This window comes from Dipteris shenzhenensis, chromosome 22, assembly GCF_047967505.1.
Source record: "Dipteris shenzhenensis isolate YYH24624 ecotype China chromosome 22, Dip_SZ_1.0, whole genome shotgun sequence".
Taxonomy (NCBI): Eukaryota; Viridiplantae; Streptophyta; class Polypodiopsida; order Gleicheniales; family Dipteridaceae; genus Dipteris; species Dipteris shenzhenensis.
In genome coordinates, this window is record NC_141617.1 from 30,862,326 (window position 1) to 30,882,528 (window position 20,203).

The window sequence follows — 20,203 nt, forward strand, 5'->3', positions numbered from 1 at the left end:
GCATTTTCACATGAAGGATGTCTTCATCACTATCACCTGTGATGATCAAATCAACATAAATGACAAGCAGCATAATACCTTTCTCTGTTTTTCTCACATAGAGTGAGAAATCTGCCTTGGAAATCTGAAAGCCATTAGTAACAAGATACTGTCCTATCTTGTCAGACCATGCTCTAGGTGCTTGCTTCAAGCCATACAAGGCTTTCTTCAACCTGCAAACAAACTCAGGATGAGCAGCATGCACATAACTTGGTGGCTGCTCCATATAGACCTCTTCTTGCAAATCACCATGCAAGAAGGCATTCTTTACATCCATCTGATGTAAAGACCATCCCTTTGATGCAGCCATAGCAATGACTGCTCTTACAGTCGCCATCCTTGCAACTGGACTGAATGTTTCTTCATAATCAATGCCATATGTCTGTGCATACCCCTTGACAACTAATCTTGCCTTGTATCTGTTCACAGAACCATCTGTATTGTGCTTCACCTTATAAACCCATTTACAGCCAATTGCATTCTTGTCTTTAGGCAAAGGCACCAATTCCCATGTTGCATTTGCATCCAAGGCATCCATTTCTTCATCCATGGCTTTCTCCCATTTTTCTTTTCCCATGGCTTGCTCAAAAGAAATGGGTTCTGGTTCCTATATCACTTTGACCATATAGGCATAGTGAATGGCTGTAAATCCATCATATTTCAGCCTATCCACAGGATACTTGACTCTGGTAGACCTGCGCAAAATAGGCTCACTTCCAGGTGCTCTCAAAACATCCCTGGTCTTCCTTACTCCAGGTGTAAGAACAGAAGGAATACCCAACTCATCATCAATGCTCTGTTCTGAGCCACTGGATTCACCATCCACATAAGAGTGACCTGCATTCACATCAAACATGGGCTGATCTACCTTCTCTTTTCCTTTTCGTGATACCTGCGTACCACTATCTGCATTGCTTTGAGGAGATTCTCCTGATCTCAATCTACCTGTCCATGGTGAGGTATGTGAACCACTGCTAGAGGACAGTGTAGGTCCACTGATATTTTGTGATTGCTGCTGTGAATTCTGTGCAGCATTACCATTTTGTGCATCTACATCAATCATCACATTTACTGGTTTATACCAGCTGCTCATCTCATCAAAAACAACATCTCTGCTCACTGTAAACTTACGAGTAGAAGGGTTATAGCATCTATACCCTTTCTGTTGCAGAGAATAACCAATAAAGACGCACTTCTCAGCTTTTGGATCCAACTTGGACCTCAATTCATCTGGCACATGAACATAGGCAATGCAACCAAAAATTTTCAAATGGGAAATATCTGGTTTCCTACCAGTATATATCTCCTCTGGCGTCATGCCATGTATTGCTGCAGTGGGAGTCCTGTTCATTATGTAAACTGCTGTAGCAACTGCTTCAGCCCAATAAAAATCTGGCAGGTCTTTTTCATTGAGCATGGCACGAGATACCTCTCCAATATGCCTGTTTTTCCTTTCTGCAAGTCCATTTTGCTGTGGAGTATGACTGCATTAATATTGTTGCTTTATGCCATGCTCCTGCAGGAACCTTGCAAATTCATTTAAGAGGTACTCTCCCCCTCCATCTGACCTTAGGCATTTTATCTGCAAGCCTGTTTCTTTTTCAACCATAGCTTTAAAAACTTTGAAGTGCCCAAACACTTCACTTTTCTTTTTCATAAAATACACCCAAACTTTTCTGCTGTAGTCATCAATAAAGGTGACAAAGTAATGATAGCCTCCAATAGATGCAGCTTTAGTAGTCCACACATCAGAGTGGATTAATTCCAATGGCTTCTTACTCTCTTGAACATGCTTAGGAAATGGTTTCCTTGCCTGTTTTCCAAATTGACAGGCTTCACACATCTTATGCATTTCTGCAACCTTGAATTTAGGCAATCCTGCAACAATATTTTGGGCCTGCATTGATTTAAGTCGCTGTACATTAACATGACCAATGCATTTGTGCCAGATATCAATATCTGCAACTACACCGGTCCCATGTGCAAACATTGCTGCACTCAATTCAGGCATGTCTGCATCCAGCGTAAACATCCTCCCCTTCTTCTTTCCTTTTGCTATCAAGCGACCATTATTTTTCATATCCTCAACAAAGCATCCATGAGGATTGAATCTGACCTGCAAGCCCTGCTCAACCATTTGACCAACAGAAACCAGGTTCTTGGTGATGTTCGGGACATGGAATACATCAAACAAGTATTTCTTTTTCCCATCCTGCATAGACAAAGGAATTTTGCCAATCTGCACAATAGGATGTGCAGTATCATCACCAGTCTCCACAAATCCTGGTTTTTCCATTTTCCTTGCATCCTGCATCCATTCAGCATGACCTGTCATGTGATTTGACGCACCTGAGTCAACATACCACACATCATTGCTTTCTTCTGCACTTGTCACAGAATTTGTCATATGCTGTACCATAAACAAATGCTCATTTCTGTCATCACCCTGTCTACTAGAGGATGCATAATTGCCTTGCTGCAATTTTCCATTCATAATGTCATTCTGCTTTTTGTAGCAGTCTTTAGCCATATGCCCCATTTTACCACAGTAGTAGCATTCAACATTGCTGTTTGCATTTTGGCCTCTTTGCCATCCACCACGACCTCTTTGGCTCCCCCTGCCTCTAGAGTTACCACGTCCTCCTGCATAGGACTGGTTTTCTTGAGTTTGCTGCATATTCTGATTTCTACCACGGCCTCCAGATCGGCCTCCTCTACCTCTGCCTCTACCCCTTCCAGCATTTGAGTAGAAGACAGTTTCTTTTGAAGTTCCTCCTGAAGAAGATGCACCACCATTTCTCTGCTCTTTAGAAATTAGAAGAGCAATCAACTCCTCAAAATCAGGAAATTTTTCACGGATGGCAATGGATGTCCGGAACTGTGCATAATCCTTTCCTAGACCATTCAAGGTCACAGAAACTAAATCGTCATCATCCACTGGCGACCCAATGGAAGCAAGTGCATCCGCAATTTTCTTCACCTTCATGTGGTAGTCATTGATGCTCATATTTTCTCTCTGCACAAATTGTGCAGCTCCTGCTTGAGCTGCATTTTCCTGGCCTGCGTATTTGTGCTGTACATTTTAGCCAAAGTATCCCATGCCACCTTTGGCGTACTTGCATCCTGAATATGCACAATCATTGAATCTGAAATACTGATAGACAGCCAGTACATAACTTTTCTGGATCTCTCATGCCATCCTTTAAATGCCTGCATTTCCTGTTGATTGGGAACATTAGGAAGAACTGGTTCTTCTTCATTTCCTGTAATGAACTCCCAGTAGCCTTTTCCCATAAGGAAATTCGTCATTCTAAACTTCCATGCTTGGAAGTTGTTCTTGTCAAGCTTTTCAGTGACAATCTGTGAAAGAGAATCAGACGCCATTACAGAACACTGCAAAATATTCTGTCACTGCAAAAAACACAGCTTCTGCCCCACAAGGGCAAATCTGCAAACCTGACGAAAGTGGTTTTTGACCACACAGTCACTTCCTAGTGATGATTTTGCATCAACAGGCAATAAGGATGATTCTGCAACTCCCAATATCTCTGTGCACAGGCATACGATGCAATTTCTGCGGCAACTTTTCACCGACCTGCAGAGCAGTGGTCGCACAGCAAAAACAGGGCCTTTTTCTGAGTGCCTGTGGAGAACTTCCGCCTCCAAAACGGGCCCCGAAATGACCTCAAATCAGAAAAATAAAGTCACCAAGGGATTTGCCATTACCCGTAGCATATAATGCCCTCTCGCCACACCGGAAGGGCGTCTCAATCTGAGACAGTGCACTCTTGCACTTCCGGCTGTGCTACCTGCAGAGATTTGCTCCCAAACTCGAAAAAGGAAAGCAACACTAGTCCTCTTACCAGGACACTGCGAACTTGGTTTGCTTTCTTGAGCTCCTTACCACGAACAAGGCTCTGATACCATGTGAAGATAGTGGGAGAGAGGGAAGGAGTCTCACTTGAGGCTTTCTCACAAGCACAATGGGGGAATACACACAAAGGTGGAGGCTGAAAACAGTTTTCCTCTTCTTAGTTGTGAAAGCCAAAAGAACTCTAGTACAAAGAAATAGAAGAACCCTATATGTGGGTCTCAAACCAAACTCAACTAACTAAGGTGGCATACTAACTGAGCCACGAACTAGTGTAGATAAGGATAGCTGGCATCCAGCTATTATTCGTGGGCGGTGTACCAACCGCATTTGTAGCTAACAAGTCGGTGACATAAATGCACAATGGTCACCCTAGCATATCGTGAGTGGAGCTCGATATCTCAACACTGAGTTGCAACTTTTTGTGAGATCTCTGGAACGATCTCTTTGCACATCCATTGCTTCCAAAGATCACAACATCATGGAAGAAGGGACATTTTGCAACCAAAAGCTAGAATTTTGGTTGGATCTCAGTGAGAAAACTGAGGGAAGCCTCAACTGTAATTCAAAGCTTCCAAAGTGCATTGGATGCCAAGCCAAAGAAAAACTTCAAGAGATACTGATCAGCTCAACAGAATGTGAAGGAGGGTCAACATTTTTATTGGGCACTTGATGGCAATCACAATCATTAGACAAAAGACTATCTGTCTGTCATTCAATCGTTCACCACACCCCCAAGGATTGTCCCTCATTAGACAAAAAGACCACAATGTCATGATGTACAAATACCAGCTATGCTTTTCTGTAAACCTTTTCCAAGCATGGATGGAATTGTGCTGCCGTGCATCGCTAAACTGCAGAGATCTACCTAGTACCCATATTAAACTAGAATAAGGTTGTTGGATTCACTGGACTGTAGAGATCTACCTAGTACCCATATTGAACTAGAATAGTGCTTGTTGGAATCGCTCAGAATGCTAAGAACTTTCACTATGCAAGGCTTTCAAGTGCACAAATGGTGGTCGCAGCCTACCACGGTAAATCTTGCAATGCACAGGGGAAAGAAGTAAAAGTTTGTCAGGAAGTGCAAGGCAATGCAAAGATCATCCTCGTGTCGTTGAAGCTGAAGCTGGACAAGATCCCAAGCTGAAGTTGGAGAAGATAGAGATGGAGAAGATTCGGGCATCAATAGTTGTCTTTGACAAACATTTCAAATTCTCTAACATCTAACAGGAAGGGCATGGTAAAAAGGGAGGGCTTGCATGGGATTCAGAGTTTGGCATTCATGGGTCCAACATTCGAGAAGAGAGGGTCCCATGAGCTAAATAATCCCCAATTCTAGCTCAGTAGCTTCTCAGCACCTTGAGCAAGCGATAAACATAGACCAATAGAGATTATCCTCAGGCACGGCACTCGTGAAAGCCAAGAACTGGCCATAATCTGGTACCGAGCAAGATTTCTTCCCACTGATCGTCATAAGGAGATTGACATACGCATAGAACAAACCAACGTAGGTGTAGCAAACAAATTAAAGGTCTACAAGCATAGTAATTACCTAAAAACAATGATGTTAAGCATTCCTTGTAGTGTAATTTTGCTTGATAGATTCTGCAACGTGATTTATGTATGGAGAAGCAAGGTAAGAGCTTTTTCCCAAGAATAAATCAGGTCATCAAGGACTTGAGTTGCTGCTAAGACCTGGCAGCAAGTGTGGCTCTTACCTAGGGTTGAACTCCACATTCATGGCATTCCTTCGAACCTCAAGTCCTTCATGTAAAATGTTCTCATGTATAAATTTTAAAAGGTTCCCCTAGGGGGTGAGTATGCATAACCAAAAATCACAAGGGATCACAAGGGGAAGTGTGTGTGTGTGTGTGTGTGTGCGCACGCGTGCACGTGCAGGAATGTGAGCATGTGTGTGTGCATGCACATGAATCACCACATGTGTGTGTGCTTGTGCATGCATGTACATGAGTGCACGTGTGTGGGTGGCAAATTCCCACCATAATATGAGGTAAATCTTCTAAATTGGCAAAGTGTTTGGTAGGTGTACCCAAGTAAGACTCGATAGATGGGGATACCTGCTTCATCACGATGTCCACATGGCAAGTCCTCCAAGTGGGTCCTATCCTATCATCCTGCGTACAAAAGGTTTCTAGCCTCAGATATCAAGGAGGATTATTATGTGATGACCTGATACTTAATTCTACACCCAAGTAGGTCTAATTCTAGCCTAATGCACATGCTTTAATGTTGTATGGTGCATTCTACTGTACTTCATTCCTTTGTTGCACAAATTAGGGAACAATGGTCATACCAACTAAGGTATGCATGTAGGAATTCAATGAATACTAAATGAACCAAGTGCATGCGAATGCTATATAATGTCAATCAAATGGTAACTTAGGGATGTAACCCATATCAATAGCACTATAGTGGCTATAGGAGGTCAAGGAGATGCATTGGAGCTTGGCCTATCTACATTGGTGTTTTTGGAGAGGGGAAATCATGTCCTTTAGTTTGATAGTTGCATTGGCATTGTGTGTCTATAGCTTGCAATTCATTTCCCCCTATTGATGCCATTCACAATGTCACATGGTTTGTAGGCACAATTAACTAGAATGTCTTACTTTATGCACCTTTTGCCCTTTTGTTGCTTGTTTTGGCCTTTGTGCTAGCAATTGCATCATTTTTGTACTTGGTACCTACAGTATCTTCCTAACTTGTTCATGCTTAGTCCTTATGTCAAGACCAAGAGTCCAATCTTGTGCAATAAAGAATTAGGTATGGATCTTCACATATGCATGGTGTCATTGAAGGACACAAAGACACTCCCATTCAAGAAGACATCCCAATGCATGCATGCAAAAAGCCCTTCACAACTCCCTCGCCATAGAAGCTTAAATTATTATTAATGGGTAGGCCACCATGTGCTAGGCTTTGAACTCATGTAAAAACTAGGAACCTTCATATTTTTAGGTTTTGGGGATGACCTATCATTTTTTGGTACCATCCTCATTATGTGTTTGGGCCAAGGGGCTGGCCACTAAAGTAGCATGCACCCCTACTTGTCATATCCTAGTTGGACTCTTTGCTAAAGCGTCCAAGCCCTAAGGGACATTTGGATCCCTAAGCTAATGCACATGCATTAAGGATTTTCTGGGGGCCTTAAAAGTCCATCCTTATAGATCTAGTTGAATTGAGGGTTGGGGAAGGTCCCCATGCAATTACCAGTAATTGCTAGAAATAATGATGGCTAACAGAAATGGGTGGGTGGAAGGGGGAGCTATGGCTTGTCTCTCAACATAAAATTGGAAGGAGGATTCTACTTCCCCAAAACTAAGATGGAGGGGGGAGATAAATTCACCCCAAGATGCATTTTGGAACATAACTTCTAATGTAGAGCTCCATTTTAGGACCTGTAAGCCTAGAACAAAGCTAGAAGTACTCCCTAAACTCTTAGATAGGGAGCTAGACAGTGATATTTTTTTGTTCGACTAATTGCGAAGCCTCTTCAAACTATAAAAGGGCTCATAAATTAAAACAGTTGAGATGTTATGACCTTGACAACAAACAATTGTATGGCCGGAGCACAAAGGAAAAACAATATGGCTTGAGAAATTGCAAAGAACTATTGCTTGGACTCAAGAAGAAGCACATGGCTTCGATACCATAAGAAGTTGGGAGATAGAGGAGGCGGCACTGAGCAAGAGAAACATTGTGGCTTTGAACCATAAGAAAGAGAGAGGGTGAAGAAGATGTAGATTACAAAGAAAGTTACACTATACCCTCAACCCTTAGGGTTTCCTTTAGGACTATTCACACCATGCCTCTGTCCATCTGAGGACATATCGTTCTACCACTAACTATGCAATGTGCCCCTCTTGCCCACCAATACTACTTGCAATCTAATAATTGTGGGTGCTATAAGAATGCTCAGGCCTTCAAAAAAGGCAAGCCAAGGGGATTTATGCTCGCAGCTTGTGGAAGAGATAATTGTGTCCACGTGGGACAAGGTTTGGCCATGTAGGGATAATAATTTGAGGAGGGGGAGAACGACCTAGTCAATATGGGAGGGGCACATGCCTCCTGGGACTTTGGAAAGAAGTACATCAATGGCATGTGCTTAGAGAGAAGTTGAGCAACATATGCATCTCCTTTACGCCCCCTTTGTGCGAGGCACATGAAAGATGACACATGGGGTTGCTCATCCAAATGTGGCTAGCCTTTGGGCAACGATGAAGAGGGGCAATTACTTTGGGAAAGCCGACCCTATTAGAACCATACATCAAAGAGTGATGGATAATAAGGTTGGGTTTACACCACCCGAAGGCCATCTTCTAAAGGGTGGTGTGAAGGGTTGCTATCCTAGTTGACCTGATAGGAGGGACGGGCTAGGAAACTGACACAAAAGTTGTGTGTGTGGCCCATGAAGGTCCGTTGCCCAATCCATGGCCAAGTCCTCTAACTAGTACACGAATGGCCTATTCCATCTCCTCCAACCACTACACCAATCACAAGTTGGTGACATAAATTACGAGGTTGATGACCGTGTGAGCCACCACACTCAGTGGCCATAAGGGCAGACCACCTACCCTAAAATGCCATGCAATTTCTTGCAAGCATCAATTTTCTTAGAACACATCTCCCCAAATGACAAGACCTTCTCACTTTATGCACTGGTCCATGTGGGAGCGAGGCCCTGCAACCTCCGTAGGTTCTTGGACAGCTTTCAAGAGGCTTCCAGAAGTTTGCCAACACCAAATGGGGGCTTTCTCGAGGATAGGCATTCTTCTCCAGGCTATAGCTTTTTTGGAAGCACACGAGGATGCCTTGGTTTTTGATGTACATGCAAGTGGCAGATTGGTTATTTCTTCAAAGGATATTCTTTTGGGCTTGCCTTTTCAGCCTATCAGGATCATAGGCTTTTTGGATCAAGGCAAGGACTTTTCATGGCATATTGATCCGAGCCCTCGTCTTTCTCTTTCCGGTTCTTGGAGGTTGTGGCTCTTTGGAGGAGTGCCGATAAAGTTTCTTCGGTGTGGGACCCAGGAGAGCGGGAATGAGCGGGAATGGATTGTTGTAGGAAACCAAGAGAAGAGTCTTCCTTTTTTTGCTTACATGGTCAGTAATGCTTGGAAGTTCCGGATTAGTTGTCGAGGTTGGAGACCTTCTTGGGCCCCTCATTGGGAGAGTTATCGAATTTTTTGGCTTTCTATTCACGGAGGGAGTGCAGTGAACAGGTGGAGGTCTAGATTTGGGGTAGACCCCACTTGTCCTAGGTGCTCATCTGTTGATGAGTTGATTCATTATTGTCTATGGGATTGTAGGCATGCAAGAGCCATTTAGATGGGAATTTCCAAGGTCCTCACTACTTTTGCTCCTTCTCGTTTCTTCATGACGTGGGGATCAGTGGCTTGGCTCTCCCTATCAAGGCCACAGATCTTCTATGAGTGGTAGGATGCTTCTTGGGCCATATCAATTCGATGTCACCTAGTCAAGACTTGCTCTCTTGAGGATGTGCCTATCTCCGGATATAGACTAGTACATGCTGATGGGGCATGCTGATGGGGCACTGCTTGGCATATTTGGAGGGCTAGATGCACAGAGGCCTTAGACGGATCTGAGGTCCATCCCTTGCACACCTTGGCCAGTATTTGGGCTGACACCGTTCACACACTAATGGCCAGCTGGGTGAGCATGGAGGGTTCTTCTCGCGCAGCCTCAACCAGGAGGGTTATATTCCTTAGGGAATGTAACAGTTCCCCTTGTTCTGAGAGACTACAACAGGGTTGAGGTGGCACTTTCAACCTCAACCTTGGTTTCTTTCTAGCTTATTTCAGGGGGGTTCCGCAATGATGTATTTCGGCTTTGAGCTTCGACGTCTTTTTCATGGAAAAATAAATAAAAAATAAATAAATGAGAAGAATTGGAGTTTTTGTAGGATTTCGTAAATAATATGACTGACTATATGTTAATATGCCGTTCATATAGATATCGTGAAGTGCGAGTTCGAGTTTCTTGTTCTCCAGTGTAATCTATGCGCCTTCTCTGTTATGCGGAGGCTCTCTCCTGTTCTTGACAGGACAGGAATTTTATTGGGCATTCGCAGAAATGAATTGCTGGGAGTCTTTCCTGAGTATGATGACCGGAAATCGACATCTCCTTTGAACTTCACAGACGTAGCAAATGTAGAGCCTGAGCAACTTGCTCAGCTTCCAGAGCCGGGAGAATGCTCATCAGTAGAGCAATACGATGGGAAACAAGAGAAAGCTCTTTCGGACCCCGATATAAAAAATTGCACATCTGTAAACTTCCGTGGAAGGCTGGGCTTGGATCAGCTGGTAGTTGAGCGAGGGGACTTCCCTTATTTAGCCTCTCTATTGAAGCGTTGCAGTAAAACCAAAGCCCTATCTGATGGAAGACGATTGCATGCTTACATTAGCAGAAATGGATACGATCGCAGCACTTTTCTCGGGAATTGTCTCGTTGACATGTATGGAAACTGCGGGAGCATGGGATATGCCCAATCTGTTTTTGACAAACTTTCTAAGCCCAATTTATTTTCATGGAATATACTAATTAAAGCATATGCCCAAAATGGCAATTTGGAACATGCGTGGAGTGTCTTTGGCAGAATGCCGCGTCGAGATGTGGTCTCTTGGAATTCCATGATTACAGCCTTTGCGAAGAATGGGCAAAGCAAGAGGGCTTTGGATCTCTTTACTGAAATGCATTGGGAAAACCAATATGTTACACCAGATAAGGTAACCTTTATAGGTGCTCTTGATGCATGTGCTAGCCTGGCTGCGCTAGAAGAGGGGCAATTGATCCATGCTATAATTGTTGACAACGGATATGAGCAAGACATGGTCATAGGGACTTCCCTAGTGAATATGTATAGTAAGTGTGGGAGTCTGCACAACTCAGTCAGTGTGTTTAAGAGAATATCTAAGCGAGATGTTATTGTTTGGAATGCCATGGTTGCAGCATTTGCCCAGAATGGCCATGGCGTGAAGGCTCTTGATCTTTTTATTGAGATGCAGCTTGAAGGCATCAAGCCAAACAATGTCACGTTTGTTTGTGCTCTGGATGCATGCGCTCATCTTGAAGCTCTTCTTGAGGGACGAGACATGTACAGTGTTATTGTTGACCTTGGTTATGAGCAAGATGTGGTTGTGGGTACTGCCCTTATCAATGTCTTTGGCAGGTGTGGGAGTCTGCAAGATGCAAAGTATATCTTTGGCAAACTCACTGAACGGAATGTTGTTACTTGGAATGCCCTGATTTCTGCCGTTTCTCACTGTTGTCATTATGAGGATGCTCTGGAACTCTTTCATCAAATGCAGCTTGAAGGAATTAAGCCAACCAAGATCTCCTTCATTTGTGTCCTTGATGCATGTGCTAGCCTCGCAGTCTTAGAACAGGGCAAAGAGATCCATACTGCTATTGTTGACAATGGCTATGAGCAAGATGTTACAGTGGGAAATACCCTTGTTCATATGTATGGCAAGTGTTTGAGTTTGTGCAATGCTAGGAGAGTGTTTGCAGGAATGCAGCATCATGATGTTGCATCCTGGAATGCCATGATTTCAGCGTTGATTCAAAATGGGCTTGACCAGGAGGCTCTGGGCCTTGTTTGCCAGATGCAGTTCGAAGACGTCAAGCCAGATGATGTCACTTTTGTTTGTGCACTTGATGCTTGTGCCAGCCTAGCTTCCATAGAAGAGGGGCAGAAGGTCTATGTTGCTATCGTTGTCAGTGGTGGGTGTGAGGCAAATGTAATTGTGGGAACGGCCCTTATCAACATGTATGGTAAGTGTGGAAGCTTGTACGATGCCAGTGCAGTATTTGGCAGAATGCCACATTGGAATGTCATCTCTTGGAATGCCATGATTTCAGCATTTTCCCAGAATGGACATTGCAAGGAGGCTCTCAACTGTTTTTATCAGATGCAGCTTGAAGGCATCAAGCCAGACAAAACCACTTTAGTCTGTCTTCTTGATGCATGTGCCACTTTGGCAGCCCTGAAAGAGGGCCAAGAGGTCTATGCTTCTGCTGTTGGTCTAGGATATGAGCAAGACGTGGTGGTGGGCACGTCCCTAGTTAATATGTATGGGAAATGTGGAAATCTCCGCAGTGCAGTAGATGTATTTCACAGAATGGCTCATCAGAATGTTGTCTGTTGGAATGCCATGATAGCGGCGTATACTCAGAATGGGCATGGCAGAAAGGTTTTAGACCTGTTCCACAATATGCAACTTGAAGGGGTTAAACCTGACATGACCACATTTGTATGTTTGCTTGATGCATCTGCTAGCCTGGCGTCTATTAAAGAGGGGCTGGAGATCCATGCTGCAATTGCTCACATTGGGTATGAGCAAGATGTGGTGGTTGGAACTGCCCTTGTCAATATGTATGGCAAGTGTGGTAGTCTGTGTGATGCAAAGGTTGTGTTTGATAGATTAAACTCATCAAATATATTCTCTTGGAATGCCATGATTTCAGCATTTTCTCAGAATGGACAGGCCAAGGAGGCTTTGGATCTCTTTCATGAGATGCAACATAGGTGCATCAAGCCAGATGAGGTCACTTTCGTCTGTGTTCTTACTGCATGTAGACATAGAGGATTTGTTGACGTTGGCTGGAAGATATTTACTTCAATGACGAAAGAATATGGCATAAAACAAAGTCTACACCATTTTGTTCGCATGGTTGATCTTCTTGGACATGCAGGACACTTGAATGAGGCAGAGAACTTGATCAAAAGCACAAAATTCAAAGAGACTGCGATGGCATGGTTGACCTTACTAGGTGCATGCAGACTTCATGGTGACCTTGAAAGAGGAATACGTGCTGCAAATCAGTGTTTGAAATTGGATCCAAAGAATCCTACACCACATCTGATGCTGTCCAATCTGTGTGCTACAATTGACAGGTGATTATTAACACTTAGCTGTCACTACAGTGCAACGCTCTGTAATTCCTTGTTTACAGATACAGTGCTTGCTTTTGAGTGGTTGTCAAGGGATTACTTGTGAGATAAGCTTGGTGAGATGAGTTAATCATACTGTCATGTACATCTGTAGCTGCATAGCTCGGATGCAACATATAGGCCCTGAATGAGGGCTTGAATTGGTTAGTGGTATTGAACTCATCACGCAAAATAACCCCTTTACCAAGGTCCTTTGCTTTGGCATACGATTGCTCTCATGACTTGTGGATAGCAAGTTTTGCCTTCAAGTCAGCTCTAGCCATTTTACACTGATATCAAACAAGTGGAAGCATGCTTGACGTGATCAAGGGCTTTCCTCTCGGAGAAGAGACAATGTTTCAAGTACATTATGTGGCCTTAGTTGGGGGCTAGCTTGTCACGTACATGCTAGTTGACTAGCGGATCACATGCAAGCTACACTTTAGCCCGCTTACTGTTCACTTACAAGTGTCCAATATCAGAGCAAATCAACAGAATTGCAGCAATTTAAGAATGATTACCATTCACATGGCTCCTCAAATAACTTGAACGTGTGCTTAAGTTGTCTATGTGAAATTCCTATCTCTGCAAAAGCATTGCTTTTTCCTGCGAAAGCATCAATAGAAATAATCCATGGCCATAAGATCTCCCTACTGAAGCACTCGAGCATAGATCAAGACAACTCGGCAAGAGAAACATATTGATGTAAATTGTGTATTAAGCCTTGAGAAGAGCATTGCTTTGCCTGCCAAGACTTCACCGAGTAATCCAGGTTGTTTCATGTCGCACATTTGCTCTCACCACCAGGCAACGATCATCTGAGCATTCTCTGGAGCCCCCATCGGTGAATAGAAAAACAACTCGCTCACGGTGACACTAGCGGGACAAAAGCTCTAGAAGAGATGTCTACTAGTTCTTGGGATTGCAAATAGGGGACCCTAACGTTCCCAAAAATAAAATTCTCCTATTACCTTAGGAGGGGGAGTATGAGTGGGGTAAAGAAGCCTTCTCCACTGCCATCGACTTTCGAGCTAATTCTCGAACCTTCACCACGCCATCGTCTCTCCCTTAAAACCTTCTCAGCGTTGTTCCTGCCCAGCGTTGTTGCTGCCCTCAATAAAGTTCCAAGAGAGATGAAAGCTCAGCAAGCTCGTATGGGTACGCCTCCTGCATCTAGTTTCATACATCCCATAAACGATTCAGGATGGATAGAGTGGAAGGCCCAATTCTACCACCAATAGTGTCATCTAGGCATCACGTCCATTGTATCACTACCGAAGGCACCAAGCTAAGAGTTTCACCAAAGTCACATAGAATCTGGTAGCGGGAGGAGGAGGAGGAGGAGGAGAAGCTGCAGTGGCTATGGCGGTGCTTTGAACTGCAGCTGCTGCTGCTTTTTTTTCACGATGGTTTGTTTGATGCAGCCATTATTTGGCGATAGAAACTTGAGCAATAGCAGTCTGGGCTTGTGTTGCAAAAGGGTAATTGCTGGATCTACATAAAACAACCAAAACCACAAATGGAGCGGGAGGGCATCGAGAGCCTCACGAAAGGCATAGTGCTACGAGTTGTTGGGAGCACGAAGGGTAGAGGCTGGTAGGATACTACGTAGGAGGCTAGAGGGCGAAGGGCATAGGCGAGTTCATTTTCTTGGAAGGCGAAGAGGCATCATACAATTAGGATCAATTTGCAATTTGTTAGTTGTGGATTTTTAAAGTCGTAGTAGCCATTAGTAATTATGTCCCCATAGCCAACTTCAAATCTCATGAAATAGACGATGCCATTAACCTAAGCAATTGAAAAAAATTACTCATGCCTCTTAGCACCCCTAGCTTGCTCAAGCTTCGCTGTCTCCTGCCCTCGCCACTCACAGGAGCAAGAGAGACGGTAGTCGGAAGTGCACTGTGCAATCATCTGTCCTTGGCCTTCTCTCAAACTGGACTGAAGGGTTTGGAAGCAGCCAGTGTTGTCCTTTGCTCCGAAATTTGAAGGCTTCATCAGGCATCAAAGCTCTCCAAGCTTTCATACAAAGTAGAGGAAAAATTTTAGTTTGCAAAAGAAACTCTAAATTTTTAGCCTTCAGGTATAGAATGCCAATTGCAGGGAGCAAATTACAAAAGAAGGCCTTCTATGGAGACCAACCTTCAAAATTTTTAAATATGTATTATATATATTGTGTGTGTGATTTCTCTTGGGAGGCGGGGAGACTATAGGCACCAAGCTGGTAAATTTCACCACAACTCCTCACTGCTCAGTCCTGTTTTGGATGTTATGAGCTCGCCCGAGCCGTTCCAATTTTTGTGTTTGTCGCTGTGTCGTTCGGAACAACTCAAGTGGATCGCCAATAGTCACAACACATGTAAAACGCCAAAGTTCTAGAGAAGAAAAATTGTGATGTACTCGTCCTTCCCTTGGGCATGACCAACTTGCTTAATATATCCGGCGTTTCTTCCTTTTTTTTTTAATGAATCATTTTTTTCTAGTTGCCTAGAGTGAATTGAATGCCTTAAAGGCCATGAAAACTTCAAAACAAAATCATGAAGTCTAATTTTATTTTAGGGCTACATTTGAAAGCCAATTTTGATTTGGGTTTCTCCATGGAACGCCATTCATCGTATGAGGCCTTCCAAATGAATGCTTACCCAAGCCTTCAAATTTCAGCACTGCTCCCATAGGAAGGAAAACACTCGACAACAATGGCAGAACGTAGATGTTGAAGTAACTGATGATTACTATGCTGCCAAATGCAATCTCCAAAAAAATGTTGGTAATTGTGATGGCGTGGCAATTGTTGTTAATTGTAATTGTTAATCCGAAAAATTGTTGGTAATTGAGACTAGTCGTTGGAGATTGGCGCATGTTAAATGTCATACAAAATTATTGCCAAGGCGTTAGCTTTAAGAATTAGGGAAATACGCTCATAGATTGTCAGACTAGCTTCATTAAGTCGAGAGATATATTTTAAAATATCTTAGCTGGCCACAAAGCAGAGTTGTACATTCCTTGGGATAAGGCATATGACAGAATCTAGTGGGATTTTATACGGAGGGTTGGATTATGGTGCGCATTTTCTCAAAATGGTTGCAGCTGTGTTTGCTAATGCCTCTGCAATACTTGATCACAAGGTAAAAGGAGCTATCACTGCAGGAAAGGTTGAGGGGATTAATCTTCCTTTTGGGGGCCAATTGCGTCTCCTTGCAGATGACAGTATGATTATCTCATTGGCTAAAGAAGATAGTCTACGCCAACTCCTGAGTATCATTCAAGATTTCTGTCATGCTTCTGGGTCACTTTGTAACTGGTCGAAAACATATGCCTTAAATCCCGGAATGTGGTCATTCCGGAATGCCTATCTGGCTATGCGATTCAATGGGTCAACAAAGGGGTAATTGTTCGTTACCTCGGGGCTCCATTGGGTATGAATCTCTCGGTGAGGCAGAGATTTATTTGGATGAAAGAAAAGATCAGACAGAAATTAAGAAACTGGAGTGGAATGCAACTTGGGTGGAATGCCCGGATTCTGATTGTTCGACATATTTTATCTGCAATAAGTACATATATTGCATCGTTCTGGAATTTTAGGAAATCTCACTGGGCTGAAATTGAAGAATACCAAATGGGCTAACATCGGCCCTCTATGTCCCTTTTGTGGGGTAGCAGTGGAAGTCCAGAAAATCTAATGTGGTCGTGTCTTGTGGTTAGATGCGTGTGGCGGATTGTGGGTAAGGGCATTAGGGCGGTGGGCTTGATGTCAAGTTTTGGGGCAGCTGGTTGAAGGGCTATTTTGCTTGAGGAATTCCTTCTACCTTGGTTTTCGGCTGGCCTTATATTAGAGTAGTGTTCACAGAAAACATTTTTCTCAACAAATCACAAAACTTGGAGTTTCAAATTTTGAAGGTTTTTCTTGAGAATTTATTGATTTTAAAGCTAAAATATAACTAAATTGCCTAAAAATTTGCAGATTTTACAAATTTCAGAGAATATTTTTTATAGGTGAAAATGAAAATGTTACAGGTTCATTGTATATAGTTTGCAGGTTTTTTGTGAACATTGTATTAGAGCTGCTGTAAGCCTTGGAATTTACTAGTCTTCTCACGAGACCGGGTGTCAGGATCAAATGAAGCGCACATTCTGGCAGTAACCTCGCACAACCTGATCGACATGGCTTCAATAATGGCCATGAAGGAGGGAAATACTAAGCTAAAGGATATCGGGAGTTACCTGTCAACGTTGTAATAACATATTTGTGTGGGCCTAGGTTTGTTGCCCACTCTGTGACCAAAATTTGTATAGGTTTCTTTATGGACTATCCAATAAACTCGGCATGCTAGTTTTTAAAAAATAAAAAAATAAAAAAAGGCAAGAAACGGTGTGAGACATATATAATGCTTCCTAGAAGGCAATGCTAACAAGCAAGTACAAGTACTTGTGAGCACTGCCCTTAGTGAATGAAGAACATTAGAGCAAGAAATCAAAACAAACATTGCATCGAAATAGAGAACGCATGGCCAAGAACGAGAGAGTTGACACTTGGCAGCAAGGTGAGTAATAAGGTGGCAACAATGTGTGACAAAAGTATTGGAGGGACACTTTTGAAAAAAAGTTTAAGGAGAGCACTGCCTGCAGGGTAGTGCTAAAAACCTAATCTACCACTCTTCACAAAAAACTCAGAATTTTGATTTTGACTTCAAGAAAAAATAACCCAGGTTTAGTGTCAGGTGAACATAAGAATTTTGATTTTGACTTGAAGAAAAACCAATTGGAACTCTTTTTTTTGCAAATATAGTTATAAATTGTGTGAACAACTCTAAATGTATGAAATTCTATCTTTGAATTTCATGAGCTGGGAGGTTTTTGAATCTTTTCTAAAAATATTTTTTGTGAACATTGTTGCTATCAGAAGTAGCATCGTCAGTTGAATTCCTAACCGCGTGAACATTGTTGCTATCAGAGGTAGTGCCGGCAATTGTTATGTGAAAACCAATGCAGGGTGGATGAGGGACCATGATGAAGTTGATGAATTGGCTTGTGGCTTCTCGGCCAATCAAGGTCAACCACAAGGTTGATGGTGACAATCAGCCTAGGGCCAAATATTCAGTTTGGTACTAATAGTGACCATAAATGGTATAGGAGGTCCTATGTTTGAGCGACAACCTTCACAGAGGAAGAATATAATGCTAACTTGGATGGTCATTGCTTAGGTCCCCAAGGAGTAGGGAATCCAATTGAGGACACCCTCCAATGGCCCGCAATGATAGATGCCGTGAGTCATTTTTACCCGAGGTGAAAGGTAGACTCTAGCAACTTTTTGGCCATTAAATGCTTAGGGAGGCTGCCATAACCAGTAGACACATTACATTACACGTTTGATGGAGATGGTTGTGTGACATTTACCATGGCTCTCAATTGGCCCTTAAATTACAATTTATGAAAGGGGCTTGATGTAATGGTTCAGATGCACTTTCAGTTGACCTGAGCGTTTGACGGCAAGAGGAGGCCTAAGGTTGTGAGCCAAAGGTCAAGCCAAAGCTCAAGAAGTCAGCTCCCAAGAACACAAAAAAGTAGGGGACGAGTAAGGGAAATATTGGTGCGAGGTGAGAATCCTCCCACCCTCTGGTGTTGAGATGTGAACTCCACAATTACACGTCCTTCACAACCTTGGCTTGGAATATGAACATCCTTTCATCTAGCTTTGAAGTTTCTATAGAATTAATTGGGTTAATGGATGTAATGCCAAGGAAAAATATTTGAGTTATTTCCCTTGCGTCTTGTGTACGTTGGTCCATCAATTGTTCAATCAAAACCTGGTAAGCTATGTTAGAAATTGTTAACTAAGGATGCTTTTTTGAGGACAAAATAAGGAGGAGGTCGATGAGGAAAATGTCAAGTCTCAGTTTGACAACCTAAAGTAGAAGAAGGATGAGTATGTTCAAGAATTTGTGCTCAAAATGAGGACCATGTGCATTAGCTGGTCAGTGGGTCAAAATTGGATCTTTGATCAATGGAGATAGTGAATCCCACAAGGACTCATAATCCTGCAAGGATGCATGAGGATCTGCTATCCTGCAAGTATGCATGAGGATCTGCTACACCAAACCATTATACTCAAGAAAGGCACTCTTAATTCAATGACCAAAACAATCTCCTTGGAAGTGACAGAGAGGCGAATGTCAATACCTCGCCATGAGCCAAGGATATCGAGCTCAAAAAGACCTTGTTGAGCTTGCATCAGAGGGAAACCAACACCCAAGAAGAACTTGTGTAACAAAGCACAGGGACATTAAGTATTTTAATGCTTAAGTTAAGCTTAGCACATTGATAAAGAAAGTTGGTACTGAAATAAGAGAATGAATATTGCAATAGAAGTGAGGCTGGTATTGAGATGGAATGGACATGGGATGACAAAGGTGAAGTGTTTCTTTACAAGGGTGATCATGTGAAATCCAAATGAAAGATGTGGATCAAGCATATGAAACCTCTATATGGTAATAATGAGCATTGTTAAGTGGACCTTGATGTCGCATAGCATCATGAAAGAGCTCAAGGCAAATCCCTGATAGAAGATATGCTAGAACGGATCTCAAGTGGCTATCAAGCAAGGCCGAGTTGGAGCTCACACAACAACGAGAATCATCCATGCCAAGTAATTAAGAGTATTGTGGCAAGGTCAATGTAAGAATGTCACCCAGTATCGGCAAAGAACAAAAGGAGATTGAGGTAACAATACAAGAAGGTAAAGTTGCTCAAATTGCCTAGGATTAAAATAGAGAGCTAAAGATTACAATCAGCATAGGATAGTTGTTGAAAATAACAACCTACTATAAGTAGTTTTTCAAGGAGCAATGCAGTCCTAGGAAGATAGTCTTGCTAGCATACCTTTATTGAGACCCCTTTGATCAATGATGAAGTGCTAGGTATCTTGGTAAGAATCAAGCATACAATAGTCAGACTGTCATTCTTTATGATGGATCAAAAATAGACATTATATGCAAGGATTTAGCCTAGAAACTCAAGATGAAGCACCTTAAACCAACAACCCTTTTGATTACAAATGATTGATCATATGCCAATAATAACTAGCAAGGAAGAAAGTGGCTACCCTTTGTTGCTCGGTAGGCCTTTGTTGGTCTTATCTTGTTGAGTCTTGCCTTTATTTATAATGGTTAACCTTTTCTTTGCTTGATGTGTGATCTCTAGTTGTTCCATCTCTCCTCATCTACATGTGGTAGGATAGGATGATCATGTAAGATATGTGGCATCCCGGGTTCCCAATAAAGTCATGGCACATTTGCCACCTAGTAGATAAGTCCATCTCAGTT

At 42.7% G+C, this 20,203-nt stretch overlaps 1 protein-coding gene across 1 annotated transcript; it reads left to right on the forward strand.

Annotated features, from left to right (window-relative positions):
- The first annotated feature begins 9,966 nt into the window (after nucleotides 1–9,966).
- Nucleotides 9,967–13,762, forward strand: LOC147887992 (pentatricopeptide repeat-containing protein At1g03540-like). The gene has a single exon (XM_087393270.1). The coding sequence runs from the start codon at nucleotides 9,967–9,969 to the stop codon at nucleotides 12,850–12,852; it is 2,886 nt and encodes a 961-aa protein (XP_087249396.1). The 3' UTR covers nucleotides 12,853–13,762.
- Nucleotides 13,763–20,203: the final 6,441 nt, after the last annotated feature.

What these genes read in the sequence shown, in the direction of transcription:
- LOC147887992 (XM_087393270.1), top strand. Translation starts at nt 9,967, where the DNA reads ATGCGGAGGCTCTCTCCTGTTCTTGACAGGACAGGAATTTTATTGGGC.